We start from the raw sequence: 16313 nt of genomic DNA, 5'->3' as shown, positions 1-16313 counted from the left end.
AGTCTTCCAAAATTCCTTAGATTCTGGAAAGGTTCCAGTGGATTTGGAAAGAGTTAATATAACACCTTTTTCAAGAAAAGAAGGAGACAGAAAGCAGGAAACTATAGACCAGTTAACACCTGTCATAGGGAAAGTGCTAGAATCCATTATTAAGAAGTTAATGTGGATAGTTAGATAATCATGATTTGATCAGGCAGAGCCAACATGGCTTTGTGAAAGGGAAATCATGTTTAAACTAATCTGTTCGAGTTTTTTTTGACAAAGTAACACTCAAAGTGCATAAAGGGGAATCTGTAAATGTGGTGGACTTTGGATTTCCAGAAGGCATTTGGTAAGCTACCACATCAAAGGTTACTACACAAGATAAGAGCACATGGTGTGGGGGTAACATATTAGCATGGATAAAAGATTGGTTAACTAACAGGAAGCAGAGAGTAGGGATAAATATGTCTTTTTCAGGTTGGCAAACTGTAACTATTGGATTGCCATAGGGATCAGTGCTGGGGCCTCAACTATTTGCAACCTATATCAATGGCTTGAATCAAGGGGCCGAATGTATGGTAGCTAAATTTGCCAATGACACCAAGACGGGTAGGAAATTAAGTTGTAAGTAAGTGGAGGCTGGGTCTTTGAATTTATTTAAGGCTGAGTTAGACAGATTTTTGATTCCGACAACGGAGTTAGGGATTATGGGGGGCAGACAGTAAAGTGCAGCTGAGACCACAGCCAGATCACCCATGATCTTATTGAATGGCAGAACAGGTTTGAGGGGATGAATGGCCTCCTCGTCTTCCTGCGATCTTGTTCCAAGTCTTTTCCTAAACACACATTTAGCAGAGGTATTTGTTTGGAAATGAAAGATTAAGGTAAAATATACTAGTCTGTTTGTCTACTCCCTGTACATTGACTGAGATCTCTGGTGTTGTGTTTATGCCTTTATTTTCTGCTTCCTAGACCGAACGCAGACTCTCTGTTCACACTGTCACTGCCAGGAAATTCTACACAAATGACTTGTCTCAGGTTCCCTGTACTAAACAGTTTCAAGACAAAAGAACCAGAGATTACTGAGCAAATGAGACTCTGGGTGTGCACTGTGCATCATAAAACAGACTGTGGATTTATGCTGATAGTTAAATAGGAGTGTGTGAATGGACAGTTTGGGTTAAGCAGTCACCATTCCCCACAGATAAGGAGATGATGTTTCACATTTCAAATGCAACAGGGCTAATAACACAGGAACATGATGAGGCCATTCAGCCCCTCAACTCTGTTTCACCATTCAATCATGGATGCTCTGTAATTTAACTCCATTTACACACCTTGGTTCCAAATCCTTTTATATCCTGTGTTCGTAAGAATCTATCGATCTCAGATTTTAAAATATTAATTCAGCAATCAAGTCCTACTTTTTGTTGAGAGAGTTTCACACTTTTATCACCCTTTATGTGAAGAGGTATTTCCTAACTTCTCTCCTCAATGGCCTGACACTAATTTTTAGGTTATGAACCCTTGTTGTATACATGCCCCATTAGCAAAAATCAAATCCTTTTCAAAGTCCTAAAACCACAATCAGATTATCCCTAAACCTTCAACATTCCCAGGAATACAAACCGAGTTTATGTAATCTCTCCTTATAATCTAAAGCCTGAAGTCTGGATATCATTTTAGTGGATCTCCACTGCACTGCATGTGGAAACTGCCCAGGCATGTCCTGTCCACAAAAAGCATGACAAATCCAATCAGGCCAATAACAGTCCCCTCAGACTACTCCCAAGCATCAGTAAAGTGATGGAAAGTGTAAAAGCAAAATACTGCGGATGCTGAAAATTTGAAATAAAAACAGAAAATGCTGGAGAAACTCAGCAGGTCTGGCAGCATCTGTGGAGCGAGAAACAGAGCTAACTCGAAACATTAACTCTGTTTCTCTCTCCACAGATGCTGATGGAAAGTGTCATTGACAATGTTATCTCGTGGCACTTACACAGCAATATCCAGCTCATTGATGCTCAGTTTGGGTTCTGCCAGGGCTGCTCAGCTCCTGACCCCATGAGAGCCTTGTTCGAAACATGAACAAAAGAGATGAACACCAGGGGTGAGGTGAGCATCACTGCCCATGACATCCAAATGCCATTTGACTGAGTGCAACATTAAGAAGCCTTCATAAAACTGAAGTGAATGGGGCTCGGGAGATGGGGGGTGGGGGATGGTGGTGTGGGGGAAACTCTCCGCTCGTTGGATTCATACCTAGCACAAAGGAAGATGGTTGTGGTTACTGGATGGCAATCATCTTAGTCCTAGGACATCACTGCAGGAGTTCCTCAGGGTAGTGTCTTTGGCCCAACCATCTTCAGCTGCTTCATTAATGACCCTCCCTCCATCATAAAGTAAGAAGTGAGGATGTTCACTGATAATTGCACAATGTTCAGTACCAATCACAACTCCTCAGATACAATTTGTTGTCAAGCAGCATTTACACAGCAATAACCTGCTCATAAGCAGTCCATGTCCATATGCAGTAAGGCAACATTCTGTCTTGGCTATTGGTGGCAACTTACCTTTACCAACCATATGAATACTGTCACTGCAAGAGCAGGTCAGAGGCTGGGAATTCTGTGGCAAGTAACCCATCTCCAGACTCCCCAAAGTCTGTCCACCATCTCCAAGTCAGGAGTGTGATGGAACACTCTCCACTTGCTTGGATGAGTGCAGCTCCAACAACACTCAAGAAGCTTGACACCATCCATGATGAAACAGCCCACTTGATTGGCATCGCATCCACCACCTTCAACATTCACTCCCTCCACCATCAGTGCATAGTAGCAGCAGTGTGTACCATCTACAAGATGCACTGCAGCAACTCACCAAGGCCCCTCAAACAGCAACTTCCAAACCCACGAACGCTATCAACCAGAAGGACAAGGGCAGCAGATAGATGGGAACACGACCACTTGGAAGTTCCCCTCCAAGTCACTCACCATCCTGACTTGGAAATATATCGCCGTTCCTTTACTGTCGCTGGGTCAAAATCCTGGAACTCCCTCCCTAACAGCACTGTGAATGTACCTACAACACATGGACTGCAGCGGTTCAAGAAGGCAGCTCACCACTGCCTTCTCAAGGGCAGGAATGGACAACAAATGCTGGCGCAACCAGTGACACCCACACCCCATGAATAAAGAAAAAGAAACTGTCACCAAGGCCAATATATCCTTCCTGAGGTGTGATGCCCAGAACTGCACACAATACTCCAGTTGTTGTTTAACCAGGGCTTTTTATAGCCTTCCTCCCCTTTATATTCTAATCCTCTAGATATAAAGGCCAGCATTTAGGTAAGCCGCTCTGATTATTTTTTACACCTGTGACATTTTATTGATTGTGTACATGGAAATCCAAATCTCTTTCGACCTCCACTCTTGCTGCAGGTGAGTTAACATGTGCAGTGAACAAAGTCAGGTTAAGTTTGGAGTGTGGACCTTTCTCAGATCATAGAATAATACAGTGGTGAAGCAGGTCATTCTGCTCCTAGTGCCTGTGCTGGCTTTTTGAAAGAGCTAACCAACCGGGGCATGCGTTAGAAACTGGAAGGAGCGAGTGGCTATGGTGAAAAGGAAACTGGGCATGTGGGAGCGACGCTCCCTCTCCATTGCGGGTAAGAACCTGGTCATCAGGTGTGAGGTACTCTCGCTGTTGCTGTACGTGGCGCAGGTCTGGCCCATTCCACACTCCTGCGCGATGGCGATCACTCGAGCCATCTTCCGCTTTATCTGGAGGTCGAAAATGGATCGTGTCTGCAGGGACGCGATGTACAAGCCTCTAGATAAAGGGGGAAAAAACGTGCCCAACATCGCCCTCATACTGATGGCCACCTTTGTGTGCGGCTGCATCAAGCGGTGCGTAGACCCTCAGTACGCAAACACCAAGTGTCACTACGTGCTGAGGTTCTACCTGTCCCCGGTGTTGCGAAGGATGGGTCTGGCCACGCTGCCGCGGAACGCTCCAAGTAGTTGGACCGTGCCGTACCACCTGTCCCTGGTGGAAAAATTTATGCAGAAAAACACCTTTGACCACAAGTCCATCAGGCAGTGGTCAGCACGTAACGTCCTAGAGGCCCTGAGGGATAAGGAGAGGGTGGACCCTGTGGGATGGTTCCCCGAGCAGACTGTCAAAGTCATTTGGCAGAATGCCTCATCGCCAGAACTTTCCAACAAGCACCAAGACGTAGCTTGGCTGGTGGTGAGAAAGGCCCTCCCCGTCAGATCCTTCCTACACGCCAGGAGTCTCACCCCCTCTGCACGATGCCCTCGAGGTGGCTGTGGTGGGGAAGAGACCGTTGTTCACCTCCTTGTGGATTGTGCCTTTGCAAAGAAAGTCTGGAGAGAGATGCAGTGGTTGCTGTCGAGGTTCATCCCGAGCAGTTCTGTGACACAGGACTCTGTGCTCTACGGGCTGTTCCCAGGGACACACACCGAGACAAACATCGACTGCAGCTGGAGGATCATCAACTCGGTGAAAGACGCGCTTTGGTCTGCCCGAAACTTGTTGGTCTTCCAGCACAAAGAGTTGTCCCCGACCGATTGTTGCGGACTGGCACAATCCAAAGTCCAGGACTACGTGCTGAGGGACGCACTAAAGCTTGGGGCAGCTGCCGCAAAGGCGCAATGGGGAAGGGTCGCTGTCTAAGACCTTTCTACCACAGCGCACCGAGAGACTGGGAACTGTTTAGAGCCCCTCGGGCTGTACAGATCAAATGAAAGGCTGTAAATGATTGTAATATTGTTTGTACTGATGCACCTGGTGATACATTTTGTAAAAGTTTAACCTGGATTGTACCCTTGTAATGTTGTTTTTGAAATGGTTTTGAATGTGATTGAAGATTTTTTATGAATAAAGTATATTTTTACAAAAAAAAAAAGAGCTAACCAACTAATGGAAGACAGAGTTGGGATAAAGGGGGCATTTTCAGGACGGCAACCTGTAACTAGTGGAGTGCCACAGTTATTTACAATATATATTAATGACTTGAATGAAGGAAGTGAATGTACTATCGCCAAGTTTGCGGATGATACAAAAATAGGTGGTAAGGCAAGTGACACAGCCTACAGAGGGATATAGACAGGTTAAGTGAGTGGGCAAAAACTCGGCAGATGGAATATAATATGGGAAAATATGAGGTTATGCACTTTGGCAGGAAGAATAGAGGAGCTGAATATTATTTAAATTGAGAAAGCTGCAGCACAGAGGGATTTGGGGGTCCTTGTGCATGAATCCCAAAAAGCTAGCATACAAGTTCAACAGGTAATAGGGGAGGCAAATGGAATGTTGGCCTTTATTTCAAAGGGAATGCAGTATAAAAATAGGGAAGTCTTGCTAAAACTATACAAGGCACTAGCCAGACCACAGCTAGAATACTGTGAACAGTTTTTGTCCCCTTACCCAAGAAAAGATACACTGGCATTAGAGGCAGTTCAGAGAAGGTTCACTAGGTTAATCCTGGGGATGGAGGGTTTTTCTTATGAGGAGAGGTTGAGTAGGTTGGGCCTGTACTCACTGGAGTTTAGAAGAATGAGAGGCGACCTTATTGAAACATATAAAATTCTTAGGGGGCTCAACAGGGCAGATGCTGAGAATTTGTTTCCCCCTGTGGGAGAGTCTAGGACCAGAGGGCATAATCTCAGAGTAAGGGGTCACCCATTTAAGACAGAGATGAGGAGGAATTCCTTCTTCTCTCAGAGGGTAGTGAATCTGTGGAATTCTTTACCACAGAGGGCTGTAGAGGCTGGGTCCTTAAGTATATTCAAGGCTGAGATAGACAGATTTTTAATCAGTAAGGGAATCGAGGGTTATGGGGAAAACACAGAAAAGTGGAGTTGAGGATTATCAGATTAGCCATGATCTCATTGAATGACAGAGCAGACTCGATGGGCCGAATGTCTTATGGGCTCCTATGTCTTATTGTCCCTATCATCCTCTTTCTCCACCGTCCTGTGAATGTTATCATTGATTCTGCTTCCATCGCCCTCTCGGCCAGCGCATTCCAACCCTGCTCCATGGACCACGTCCAAGCTGCTCTTTGGGAGGTCTGACTCTAGCTGGCGGTATAGCGGGTGTTTCCGATGCAGGTCTTCTCTTGGCCTTATCGGCTCCTTGTCGCTGACCAGGGCCCCGGCCTTTAGCGCAGACGCACTGGGCGCTCGCGCCACATCGAGCTGAAGGAGCGGCGGCGGCGCCAGGCCCAGGCTGCACGGGGGAGAGCGACAGAGCCAGGACCAGGCTGCACGTGGAGAGCGGCGGCGCAAAGACCAGGCTGCACGGAGAGAGCGGCGGCGCTAGGCCCAGGCTGCACGGGGAGAGCGGCGGCGCCAGGCCCAGGCTGCACGGAGAGAGCGGCGGTTCCAGGCCCAGGTAATAGTGGGAGCTGTTGGGGGGGAGCGGAGGCCCCGGGGCTCAGGCCCATCTCTGCACCCCCGACAGGCTCAATCCACCCGCACCGCTCCCCTGGCTTCCCTAACCCTAGGCCCAAACTTGCTCCGCTCCCCCCCAATCCCCTCCCCCACCAGACCCCCCCAATCCCCTCCCCCACCAGACCCCCCCAATCCCCTCCCCCACCAGGCCCCCCCCACCAATCCCCTCCCCCACCAGGCCCCCCCCAATCCCCTCCCCCACCAGACCCCCCCAATCCCCTCCCCCACCAGACCCCCCCCAATCCCCATCTCCACGAGCCCCCTAACTCCTCCTTCACCAGCCCTTCCCACCATTCCCTAATCACCCCGCGCAATCCCTCCCCACACAATCCTCCCCGTCCGCGCAATCCCCCCCGCACAGAACCCGTCTCCCCCCCGCACAGCCCCTGTCTCCCCCCCTGCACAGTCCCTGTCTCCCCCCCCACCCTCGCACAGTCCCCGTCTCCCCCCCTGCACAGTCCTTGTCAAACCCACCCTCCCGCACAGCCCCCGTCTCCCTCCCCCCCGCACAGTCCCCGTCTCCCTCCCTGCACAGTCCCTGTCTCCCCCCCACCCTCGCACAGTCCCCGTCTCCCCCCCTGCACAGTCCCTGTCTACCCCCCCCTGCACAGCCCCTGTCTCTCTCTTCCCCCCCCCCCCCGCACAGTCCCCATCTCCCCCCCGCACAGTCCCCTTCCCCCAATCTCCCCCTGCTCCTCACCCCCCCAATCTCCCCCTGCTCCTCACCCCCCCCAATCTCCCCCTGCTCCTCACCCCCCCCAATCTCCCCCTGCTCCTCACCCCCCCCAATCTCCCCCTGCTCCTCACCCCCCCCAATCTCCCCCTGCTCCTCACCCCCCCCAATCTCCCCCTGCTCCTCACCCCCCCCAATCTCCCCCTGCTCCTCACCCCCCTCCCAATCTCCCCCTGCTCCTCACCCCCCCCCCAATCTCCCCCTGCTCCTCACCCCCCCCAATCTCCCCCTGCTCCTCACACTCCCAATCTCCCCCCGCTCCTCGCCCCCTAACTTCCCCCGCTCCTCGCCCCCTAATTTCCCCCGCTCCTCACCCCCCCCCCAATTTCCCCCACTCCTCACCCAGCTCCTCCCCCCACTATATCCTCTCTCTCTTCAAGCTTATATTTCACCCCTTTCCTATTTTTACTTAGTTCTGTTGAAGGGTAGTGAGGACTCGAAACGTCAACCTTGCTCTTCTCCACCGATGCTGCCAGACCTGCTGAGTTTTTCCAGGTATTTCTGTTTTTGTTCCAGAAAACAGTAGTTGGACGTGTTGAGTCATTTTGTGGGGGGAGAGCACGATGGACTGTAATACGATATTTTGCAAGCATCTGGACTCAGGTTGGGGAAGGGTAGCATGAGCAGTCAGCCTTGATGCTTGCAAATCTGATGTTTCACTATCTGCAATGTAAAAATGGTCCAACATAGTGATAGAATTCCAGCTGCTGCATTATCCCACGTTATTTATGAGCAATGTGTAGTGATTTTATTTGGGTTCATCCTGTGTTTCTGTAGAAAAGGTGGCTAGGGGAGAGGTTAACTTGTTGGACTGGCATAGCTGTCACAGGAATTTCAGTCTAAAAGCGTCCTTTGTTTGTATCATTGAACTTCGTTACCTGCAAATTGAGCTTCCCAAGTACAGTCTTGCAGCAAGCATGTTTGTGGCAGGGCATATGGAATATGATGGAGTTTTTTTGTACCTTTTCTCTCCTATTCTGAAGACATAAACACTCACATCTGTTTGGTTCCTTGGTGACTTCTGATACATCACCTATATCACCATCCTTCATGCACTAGTCAAGGTGGTGCTAGACCATTCTCTTCCATACAGTTTTATCTTCTGTCCTCCCACTTCCAAAGATTTGTGCATCTGAATCCTTTGGACTCTGCATTTTTATTCCTGTTAAGTTTTACCATTGAGTGCATTTTTTTTTTCCCTGTTCTTTCCCCCCACACGTCCCCCCCCGCCACCCCCCAAACATGTCACTCTGCAATTCTCTCAATTTTTCTGGCATCTACCTACCTGCCTCTGATCTCTTTAATGAGATATGCAATCCTGACACTGTGTCACAGTCTGAAACACGAACACTACCCTTTTCTTTTCTCCACAGACTCTGCCTGACCTGCTCAGTGTTTCCAATGTTTGATGTTTTTATCTTGGGTTTTCAGAATCTGCAGGATTTTTGTTTGTTTAATATGTTCTTGAAGTCCCCTACAGTCTTCACCTACAGTCTCCTTCACGGTTAACCACTCTTATTGTTGTGTTATCTGTAAACTTTGATGTTGTGGCCCTGGATCATTACAGTGGGAAGCACAGTTGTCCCCACACTGACGCTCTGTGGGCACTACAATCAGGAAAACATTAATAAATCACTATTCTGTTTTTTGTCCACGCTCCCGTTAATAAAAAGTGTTTTTTTTTTTATCAACAGGCCATGTATGTAACACCTCAAGTGCCTTTTGAAAATCCATATAGGCTATATAATCCTTAGGGGCGGGGGGGGGGGGGGGGCATTTGGGTGAAGGGAGATTGAGAAATCCAAAGAGAGAGGTCGAGGCATTGGAACAGTATAGCAATGTGGCTAAAGACAAGCAGAATGGGACAGAGAGTTTAACAATAATTGTACATCAGCGAATAAGGTCATTGCAGGGAATAGAAGTTAAACAAATGAAATTAAAGGTTCTTTATCTGAATACACAAAGCTGCAATAAGATGGATGAACTAGTGGCACAAGTAGAGGTAAATGATTTAGGTCCAATCACCATTACAGCAAGGTGATGAAGGTTGGGAAATATTCCAGGGTACACAATATTTTGGAAAGACAGACAGAATAGAAAAGGAGATAGCCCTGATAGTAAAGGGTGACATAAGAACTTTAGTGAGAAAGGACCTGGTCTCAGAAGATCATGAAGTAGAATCAGTGTGGGAGGAAATTAGGAATAGCAAGAGTCAAAAACACTGCTGGGAGTAGTTTTTTTCCTCTTAACAGTAGTTATACCATTGGAACAGAGCATTAAAGAAGACATTGTTGGAGCTTGTAACAAAGGAAATGTAATAATATTGGTACAGCGAAAGTTCACTAAATTGGTCCCCGGGATGAGGGGTTGTCTTATGATGGTAGGCAGAGAAAATTGGCCTATATTCTCCCGAGTTTAGAAGAATGAGACACTATTTCCTTGAAACCTACAAGATTCTGAGGGAGTTTGACAGGGTGGACGCTGAGAGATTGTTTCCACTGGTCGGGGAATCTATAACACAGGGGCACAGTATCAGGATAAGGGGCCGGTCATTTAGGACTGAGATGAGGAGAAATTACTTCACTGTTGCGAACCTTTAGAATTCTCTACCCTAGATGGCTGTGGATGTTGCATTGTTGAATACTTTAAGGCTGGATTAGACAGATTTTTGGTTTTTCCGGGAATTGAGGGATATGGGCAGTGGTTGGGAAAGTGGAGTTGAAACCAAAGATCAGCCGTGATTGTATTGAATGGTCGAACATGCTCAACAGGCCCGATGGTCTATTCCTTGTGTTCTTAAAGGAATTCTTGTTATGTTTTGTCAGACACAGCTTGCCTTTTATAAATCCATACAGTCTGTCCTTATTGACATACCTCATTCGAAATGAGTTTAAATTTTTTTCCCCATCATGTGGCCTTTAGAAGTTTCAGTGCAACAAACTGCTTTTTCCTTTTTTGTGAAGAAGTCCTCTGGCACTGCTTCCATATCTGAGAATGTTTGCACGATTGAATCAGAATTGTAGAACCTTTGCAGTGCAGAAGGAGACCATTTGGCCCGTCAAGTCTGCACTGGCTCTCTGAAAGAGCATTCTACCTAGTCCCACTCCCCTGCCTTATCCCTGCAACCTTGCACATTCTTTATTTTCAGATAGCAATCCTTTTGAATACCTGGACCGTCCCTGCCTCCAACACCCTTGTCTGAACCTCTGCTATTTACTCTGATTTGCCTCAGCATCCCAGGCCATAGCCATTAGGATTCTGTGTTCTTTCCAGTTTGAGATTCACTTATTTTGTCAGGTCCATGTTGCATATTGTTAGCGTATCCACCCACTCCCCTTCTTGTATTATTCTATTCCCTCAATCCCACGCCTGTGAAAACTCAACCAAAGTCCTCATTTTCTATCAGGCCTTCCTTCAACCTTATACTTTTATTAACGTGTAGAAAGAGGCCATTCAGCCCATTGTATCTCTGCTGGCTCTCCGAAGGAGCAGTTCACCTAATGCCACACCCCTGCTTTCTCCCGGTGGCTGTGCACATTTTTTTGTTTTTGGATAATCCAATTCCCTCTTGAATACCACGATTGAAACTGCATCCACCACACTCTTCGGCAGTGTGTTCCAGATCCTAACCACTCACTGTGTAAAAAAAAATGTCCCTATTGCTTCTTTCACCAATCACCTTAAATCTGTGCCCTCTGGTTCTTGGTCCTTCCACCAATGGGAACAGTTTCTCTCTATCTACTCTGTCCAGGCCCCACATGATTTTGAATACCTCAATCAAATCTCCTCAATCATCTCTTGTCCGAGGAGAACAGTCCCAGCTTCTCCAATCTATCCACGTAACTGAAGTTCCTCATCCCTGGAACCATTCTCGTGAACCTTTTCTGCCCTCTCTCTAATGCTTTCATATCCTTCCTAAAGTGTGGTGCCCAGAACTGGACACAATACTCCAGTTGAGGCTAAACCAGTGTTTTATACAAGTTTAAAATAAACTCCTTGCTTTTGTACTCTATGCTCTTATTAATAAAGCTTAGGATACTTTATGCTTTATTAACCATACTCTCAACCTGTCCTGCCACCTTCAATGACTTATGCACATATACACCCAGGTCCCTCTGCTCCTGCACCCCCTTTAATGTTGTACCCTTTATTTTATGTTGTCTATCTGCGTTCTTCCTATTGAAATGAATCACTTCACACTTTGCATTAAATTTCATCTGTCACTTGTCTGCCCATTCCACCAACTTGTCTATGCCCTTTTTGAAGTTCAACACTTCTCTCCTCATAGTTCACAGGGTTTCTAGTTCAGTATCATCCGCAAATTTTGAAATTGTGTCCTGTACACTAATGTCTAGGCCTTATATAATGGTTAGGATCTGGAATGCACTGCCTGAGAGTGTGGTTGAGCTAGGGTCAATTGAGGCATTCAAAAGGAATTGGATAGTTCCGAAAAGGGAAAATTGGCAGGGCGACAGGGAATAGGCAAGGATTGGCACGAGGTGAATTCCTCTGTCAGAGGGCTAGCACAGACACGACAGGCTGAATGGCCTCATTCTGTGCTGTAACCATTCTGCGCACCCTATGCTTCTGTTAGTAGATTTAACACACCTGCAATTTGGGTCTATATCTACTGAATCACTGCTGCTACAATTGTTTCTGGGTGCGGTGCCTGGTCAGTGAAATTGCACTGCCTGGCTTCTTGCTACTGTGATTATTGGACTGTGCATGCTTGTTCACCTGAGAGGACTTGTCCTTCTCCTCCCCCTCCACTTTCACTTTGTGTTTTTTGTTTTTCTCTTTCTTCTTTGGTTTGCTGACAGGAGCCTGGGACAGAGCTGCCAGCTGCTCATGAACAGCTTTCGACTGAGGGGTGCATACTTGATTAGATTTCCTTTTGTGTTATTAACACAAGTTCCAGCTAAGGTCTCTTTATGAACTTTAATTGTTTTGCTCATCTGACCGGTTTCAGCTGTCACGGCAGCCCCTAAACATGTGGACATAAATTGGGCAAATGCCTTGATCATCCATTTTGACCATTTCCTTTTATTTATTTGCTGCCATATTTGACATTTTTTCTCATTTATCAGGACTAATTCCTTCTGCATTTCATTGGAATTGATTCTTTCCCCCCTCAGTCGAGTTATCAATCTATGGCTATTCCCTCATTATTTACTGTTAACTGAAATAGAATTGGTTTAAGTGCTAGTTTTATTGTTGTGAACTGATCCTGGAACTCTATAAAGGGCTTACGTTTTTATGACACTTTTTGCATTAAAGAATGCCTAGGCTTGCGCAAGCTCCACCTGTGTAAATTTTAATCTCTAGGATTTGACTCAAGACATACCTGTGTTTCTCTCTTGCTCTCACAGTGTGACTCACCTCCCACCCTTTACCTGACCTCTTGTCAGCTTCCTGTATTTTTATACACTGACTCCGAAGTTGTGTACACATGCCCACCACCATTTTGTTTGCACTCTGTCTACTTGCCACCATGCTTTTCCCACACTTCACCATTGCTGGCCATGCTAGTCCCCTACCCTGCACTTTGCAAACTTCTCTGCCTGAGTTTTGAGGCACCTTGAAATGCCTTGCTGTGTTCCAGGTGGTATATAAAATAAAATAGTTGAGTAATTTGGGAAGGAGAAGGGGGCAATCTGTGATTTGTAAAAGAGGGTCAAGAAGTTCAGTTCTGTTTGGGCTTTGTGGAAAGGGGGAGGATCAAGGGGTTTGTTGGTGTGCAGCTCCACTTGTTTCAAGTTAAATTGACTGACATTCTGGATTAACTGGAGATTGCTTTAAAAAGCGTTGTTCTGCAAAGCTTTACCCCATTGTGCAGATATGTCTCGGTGTGCTATGTATAATCAAGATTTTTGAAGTGTAGTGACTGCTGTGTGAGCAAACAAGGCAGACATTTTATTCTTGCAAGATCCCATACCATGAATGAGAGGAATGTTGAGTGACTTTCTGCTTTTGCTGCTATTGGTTGGGAACAGCGTTGGCCAGGGTGGGATGGAAGAATCCCATCTGCTGCTTCAAGTAGAGCTGTGGGGTCTTTCACATCCACCTGAAGGACTGGTAGTGGCAGACGGTATCACTGGGGAACATCTCATCCAAAGAGCAGCATCTGTAACAATATAGCACTGCCTCAGCGCTGCACAGGAGCATCACCAGAATACAGTACAGCCCTGGAGTGAGATGGCTGAGCTTAGCTGACAAATGGGAGCAGAATATCCTGGTGAGAAAACATTAGAAGAGTGACTGCTTGAGGCAATGCAGGGGGTGGCAGTGAGGGAGCAACAGAAGGTGAGTGTTCTGGAGACTGAAGGAGATATTCGGCATAATTGACTGGATTTAAATGTGTAAATTTAGCTCAATGGGTTGCTGAGGTTGTGCATCATTAGCTTCAGGCTGGAGTAAACAGCCAGTAAGGTTGTTAGAGTGTGAATCAGTCAGTGGTAGCTTTGTCAATATTCACTATAGGAAGCTTTAGATGATGAATTGACATGAGGGCTGTCACTAACTAAATTTTCCTATGTTGCTTGAGCTGAACAGTTTCAATAATTCTGCAATACTGGAGGCAGCATTTGCCCTCACCAATCAGCCATCAGTCTCGGACTGTTCTCAGTGTTAGTAATTTGAAGCACAGATTAGCTGTCATGAACTTTATGTCCAATCTCAAACCTTGCAAGTCATTGTGAGGAGGTGACTTCATGCATCGATGATGGGACAGAATCTCGTTCTGTTCCATTTACATTGAGGGAGGCTTAGCTGAGGCAGAATTTGGGGAGCTATCTGACCCCACCTCAGTGGCAATGTATTCAGAAGGCTCGCAGCAGATTAGCTTGAGTAGTTTAGATAGTGGGAGGAAACTAATGCCCAAAACTGAGGAGCGTAAAGAAATTGATTGTGCTTATTGTGAAAACTGTAGTTGATTCATTTAAAGAAGAGCATGCTGACAAAATATCGGTAGAAGCAGAGTTGGTAGAAGTAATTGATAAGAGTGAAAATTGATTGGCAGGATGTACTGGAAAGGCTGGCTATGTCTTAAGTAGATGTTGCTTGGTCCAGATGCCTCGCATCCCACTTTGCAAAGGGAAGTGGGAGTGAGATGGTGGAAGGGCTTGTCATAATCTCCCAACCTTCCTGAGATATGGGGGAGGTGCCAGAGGATTGGCGAGTGACAAGCGTGACACCCTTACTCAATAAAGGGTGTAAGGACATTCAAAGTAACTACAGGGTGGTCAGTTTAACATCCGTGGTAGGTAAGATTTTAGAAACAATAATTAGGGAACAAAGTGAACAGGGAGTTGGAGAGATTTGAGTTAATTAAGGAGACCCAATACAGGTTTGTAAAAGGCAGGTAGTGTTTGATTAATCTAATTGAATTTTTTAATGAAGAAACAGAGGAGGTTGATGAAGGGAATACCATGGATGTTGTCTACATGGATTTTAAAGTGTTTCACAAAGTACCCCATAAAATTGAGGCTCATGGATAGGAGGATCAGTGTCAGCATGGATAAAAAATTGGCTTAAGGAGAGAAGATGGCAAGTACTGGTAAATGGTTGTTTCTCAGCCTGGAGGATGGTGGTCGGTGATGCTTCCCAAGGTTTAGTGCTAGGACTACTGCTTTCTTGTGATATACATTATATTACTTGGATATTGGAATACGGAGTAAAATCTCAAAATTTGCTGATACCAAATTTGGAAGTGTGTGCAGCAGGATATAGGCTAGCAGAATGGGCAGACAAATGGCAGATAGAATTTAATACAGATAAGTGTGAAGTAATGCATTTAGGCAGAAGGGATAGGGAGAGGCAAATAAACCAAATGGCACTGTGCCAAAGGAGTGTACAGGGACCCTGGGGGTTCATGTGTATCAATCTTTGAAGGTAGCAGGACATATTGAGAGTAATTAGCAATGCATATGAAATCTTGGCCTTAATAAATAGAGGCATGGAGTATAAAAGCAGGGAGGATATGCAGAATCCTGACCTAGAGTGTTGAATATTGCTGGAAAGAGAGACATGTTGCTGAAGCTTTCCGTCTTTCACTCATCAGGACAAACACGAGAATGCCAAATTTCAAACAATCAGAACAATTTATGGTACAGGAGAAAAGGGTGCTGATTGGTTGGCAAGCCAACTTTGATTGGCCAAGATGATGTGATGGAGAAAGCAATGGAGAACTATAAGCTCCCCATGGTTCTGGGTAATTCAGAAAAGGCTGGAAGGATTGATTCCTTTTGTTTTCAGGGAACGGATCCCTGTGTATGAATGTATGTTCCTTCCAGCAATCATAAATGAGCCACATTACGAGCTCGGTGGATTATCTTAAATTGGTTGTTACTGTAGCTATTAGCACATTCAGGATTATTCAGCAAGTGCTGCCCAATTGCGGAATCACATCTAAACAGTAGACATGTTGTTTGGGTTTTGCAAGCGAGGGCTGGTTGAGTACAGTCTGCCTATTACGGACAGCCCGAGGAACATGTTGCTTGATTCAATCAGCCAATCTTTGGGGTGTACAGCCTAGGTAACTGGCATCGCACCAGCACTGAAATTCATACACAATGTTGCCCAAATGTGTGGTAGGCAGAACTTTGTTTGGACTGATGGCAGCATCCTGTTTGTGGAAAATACCACTTGCATCACTACTGCATAGCAGCAGCATGAAATGGCAAACTTTTGAGATACTTTGCCTTTCCAGGGTAAGTTGAAAAAGACCAGGCATTTTTCAGGTCCGAATGTGGTAGCCTTAGGCCCATTTGTGAGTTTGCGTGATACACAATGAGCAATGATCTGATCAGGATAGCCATTGTTCCACAGGATAGCTTTGATGTGCTCTATTTCTGTGCCAAGCCTGCAAGGTGAACAAAAGGCTAGGGCCCTATTTGTAAGGTTGCTGATAAGGCCAATCTTATAGTTTGTGGAGCTATATGAATTCCAATGAGTATGTTAACTGGTGAAGATAGGCTTGTGGTAGACAGTCATTGGGAACCCATTAGTGGATTTCTCAATTAGCACAACGAGAAAAAGGAATGTGTTAGATTGCTCCACCTCAAAAGTGAATTTGAGCTTGCAATGGAAAGTATTAAGATGTGTACACAATGCGATAGATC

At 46.1% G+C, this 16313-nt stretch overlaps 1 protein-coding gene across 2 annotated transcripts in view; it reads left to right on the top strand.

Annotated features, from left to right (window-relative positions):
• The first annotated feature begins 1950 nt into the window (after positions 1-1950).
• Positions 1951-16313, top strand: part of wdr5 (WD repeat domain 5) — a 37962-nt gene continuing 23599 nt past the window's right edge. Inside the window, exon 1 of one of the 2 annotated variants that reach the window (XM_078550253.1) lies at positions 1951-2097. In XM_078550253.1, the coding sequence (XP_078406379.1) occupies positions 2080-2097 (18 nt within the window). In that variant the 5' untranslated portion in view covers positions 1951-2079. Of the gene's footprint in view, positions 2098-6149; positions 6403-16313 lie in introns of those variants that run through there. The other variant, XM_078550254.1, reaches the window with a different exon arrangement.

This window comes from Cetorhinus maximus, chromosome 10, assembly GCF_964194155.1.
Source record: "Cetorhinus maximus chromosome 10, sCetMax3.hap1.1, whole genome shotgun sequence".
Classification (NCBI taxonomy): domain Eukaryota; kingdom Metazoa; phylum Chordata; class Chondrichthyes; order Lamniformes; family Cetorhinidae; genus Cetorhinus; species Cetorhinus maximus.
The sequence above is the reverse complement of the archived record's forward strand: the minus strand, read 5'-3'. Positions and strand labels throughout refer to the sequence as shown.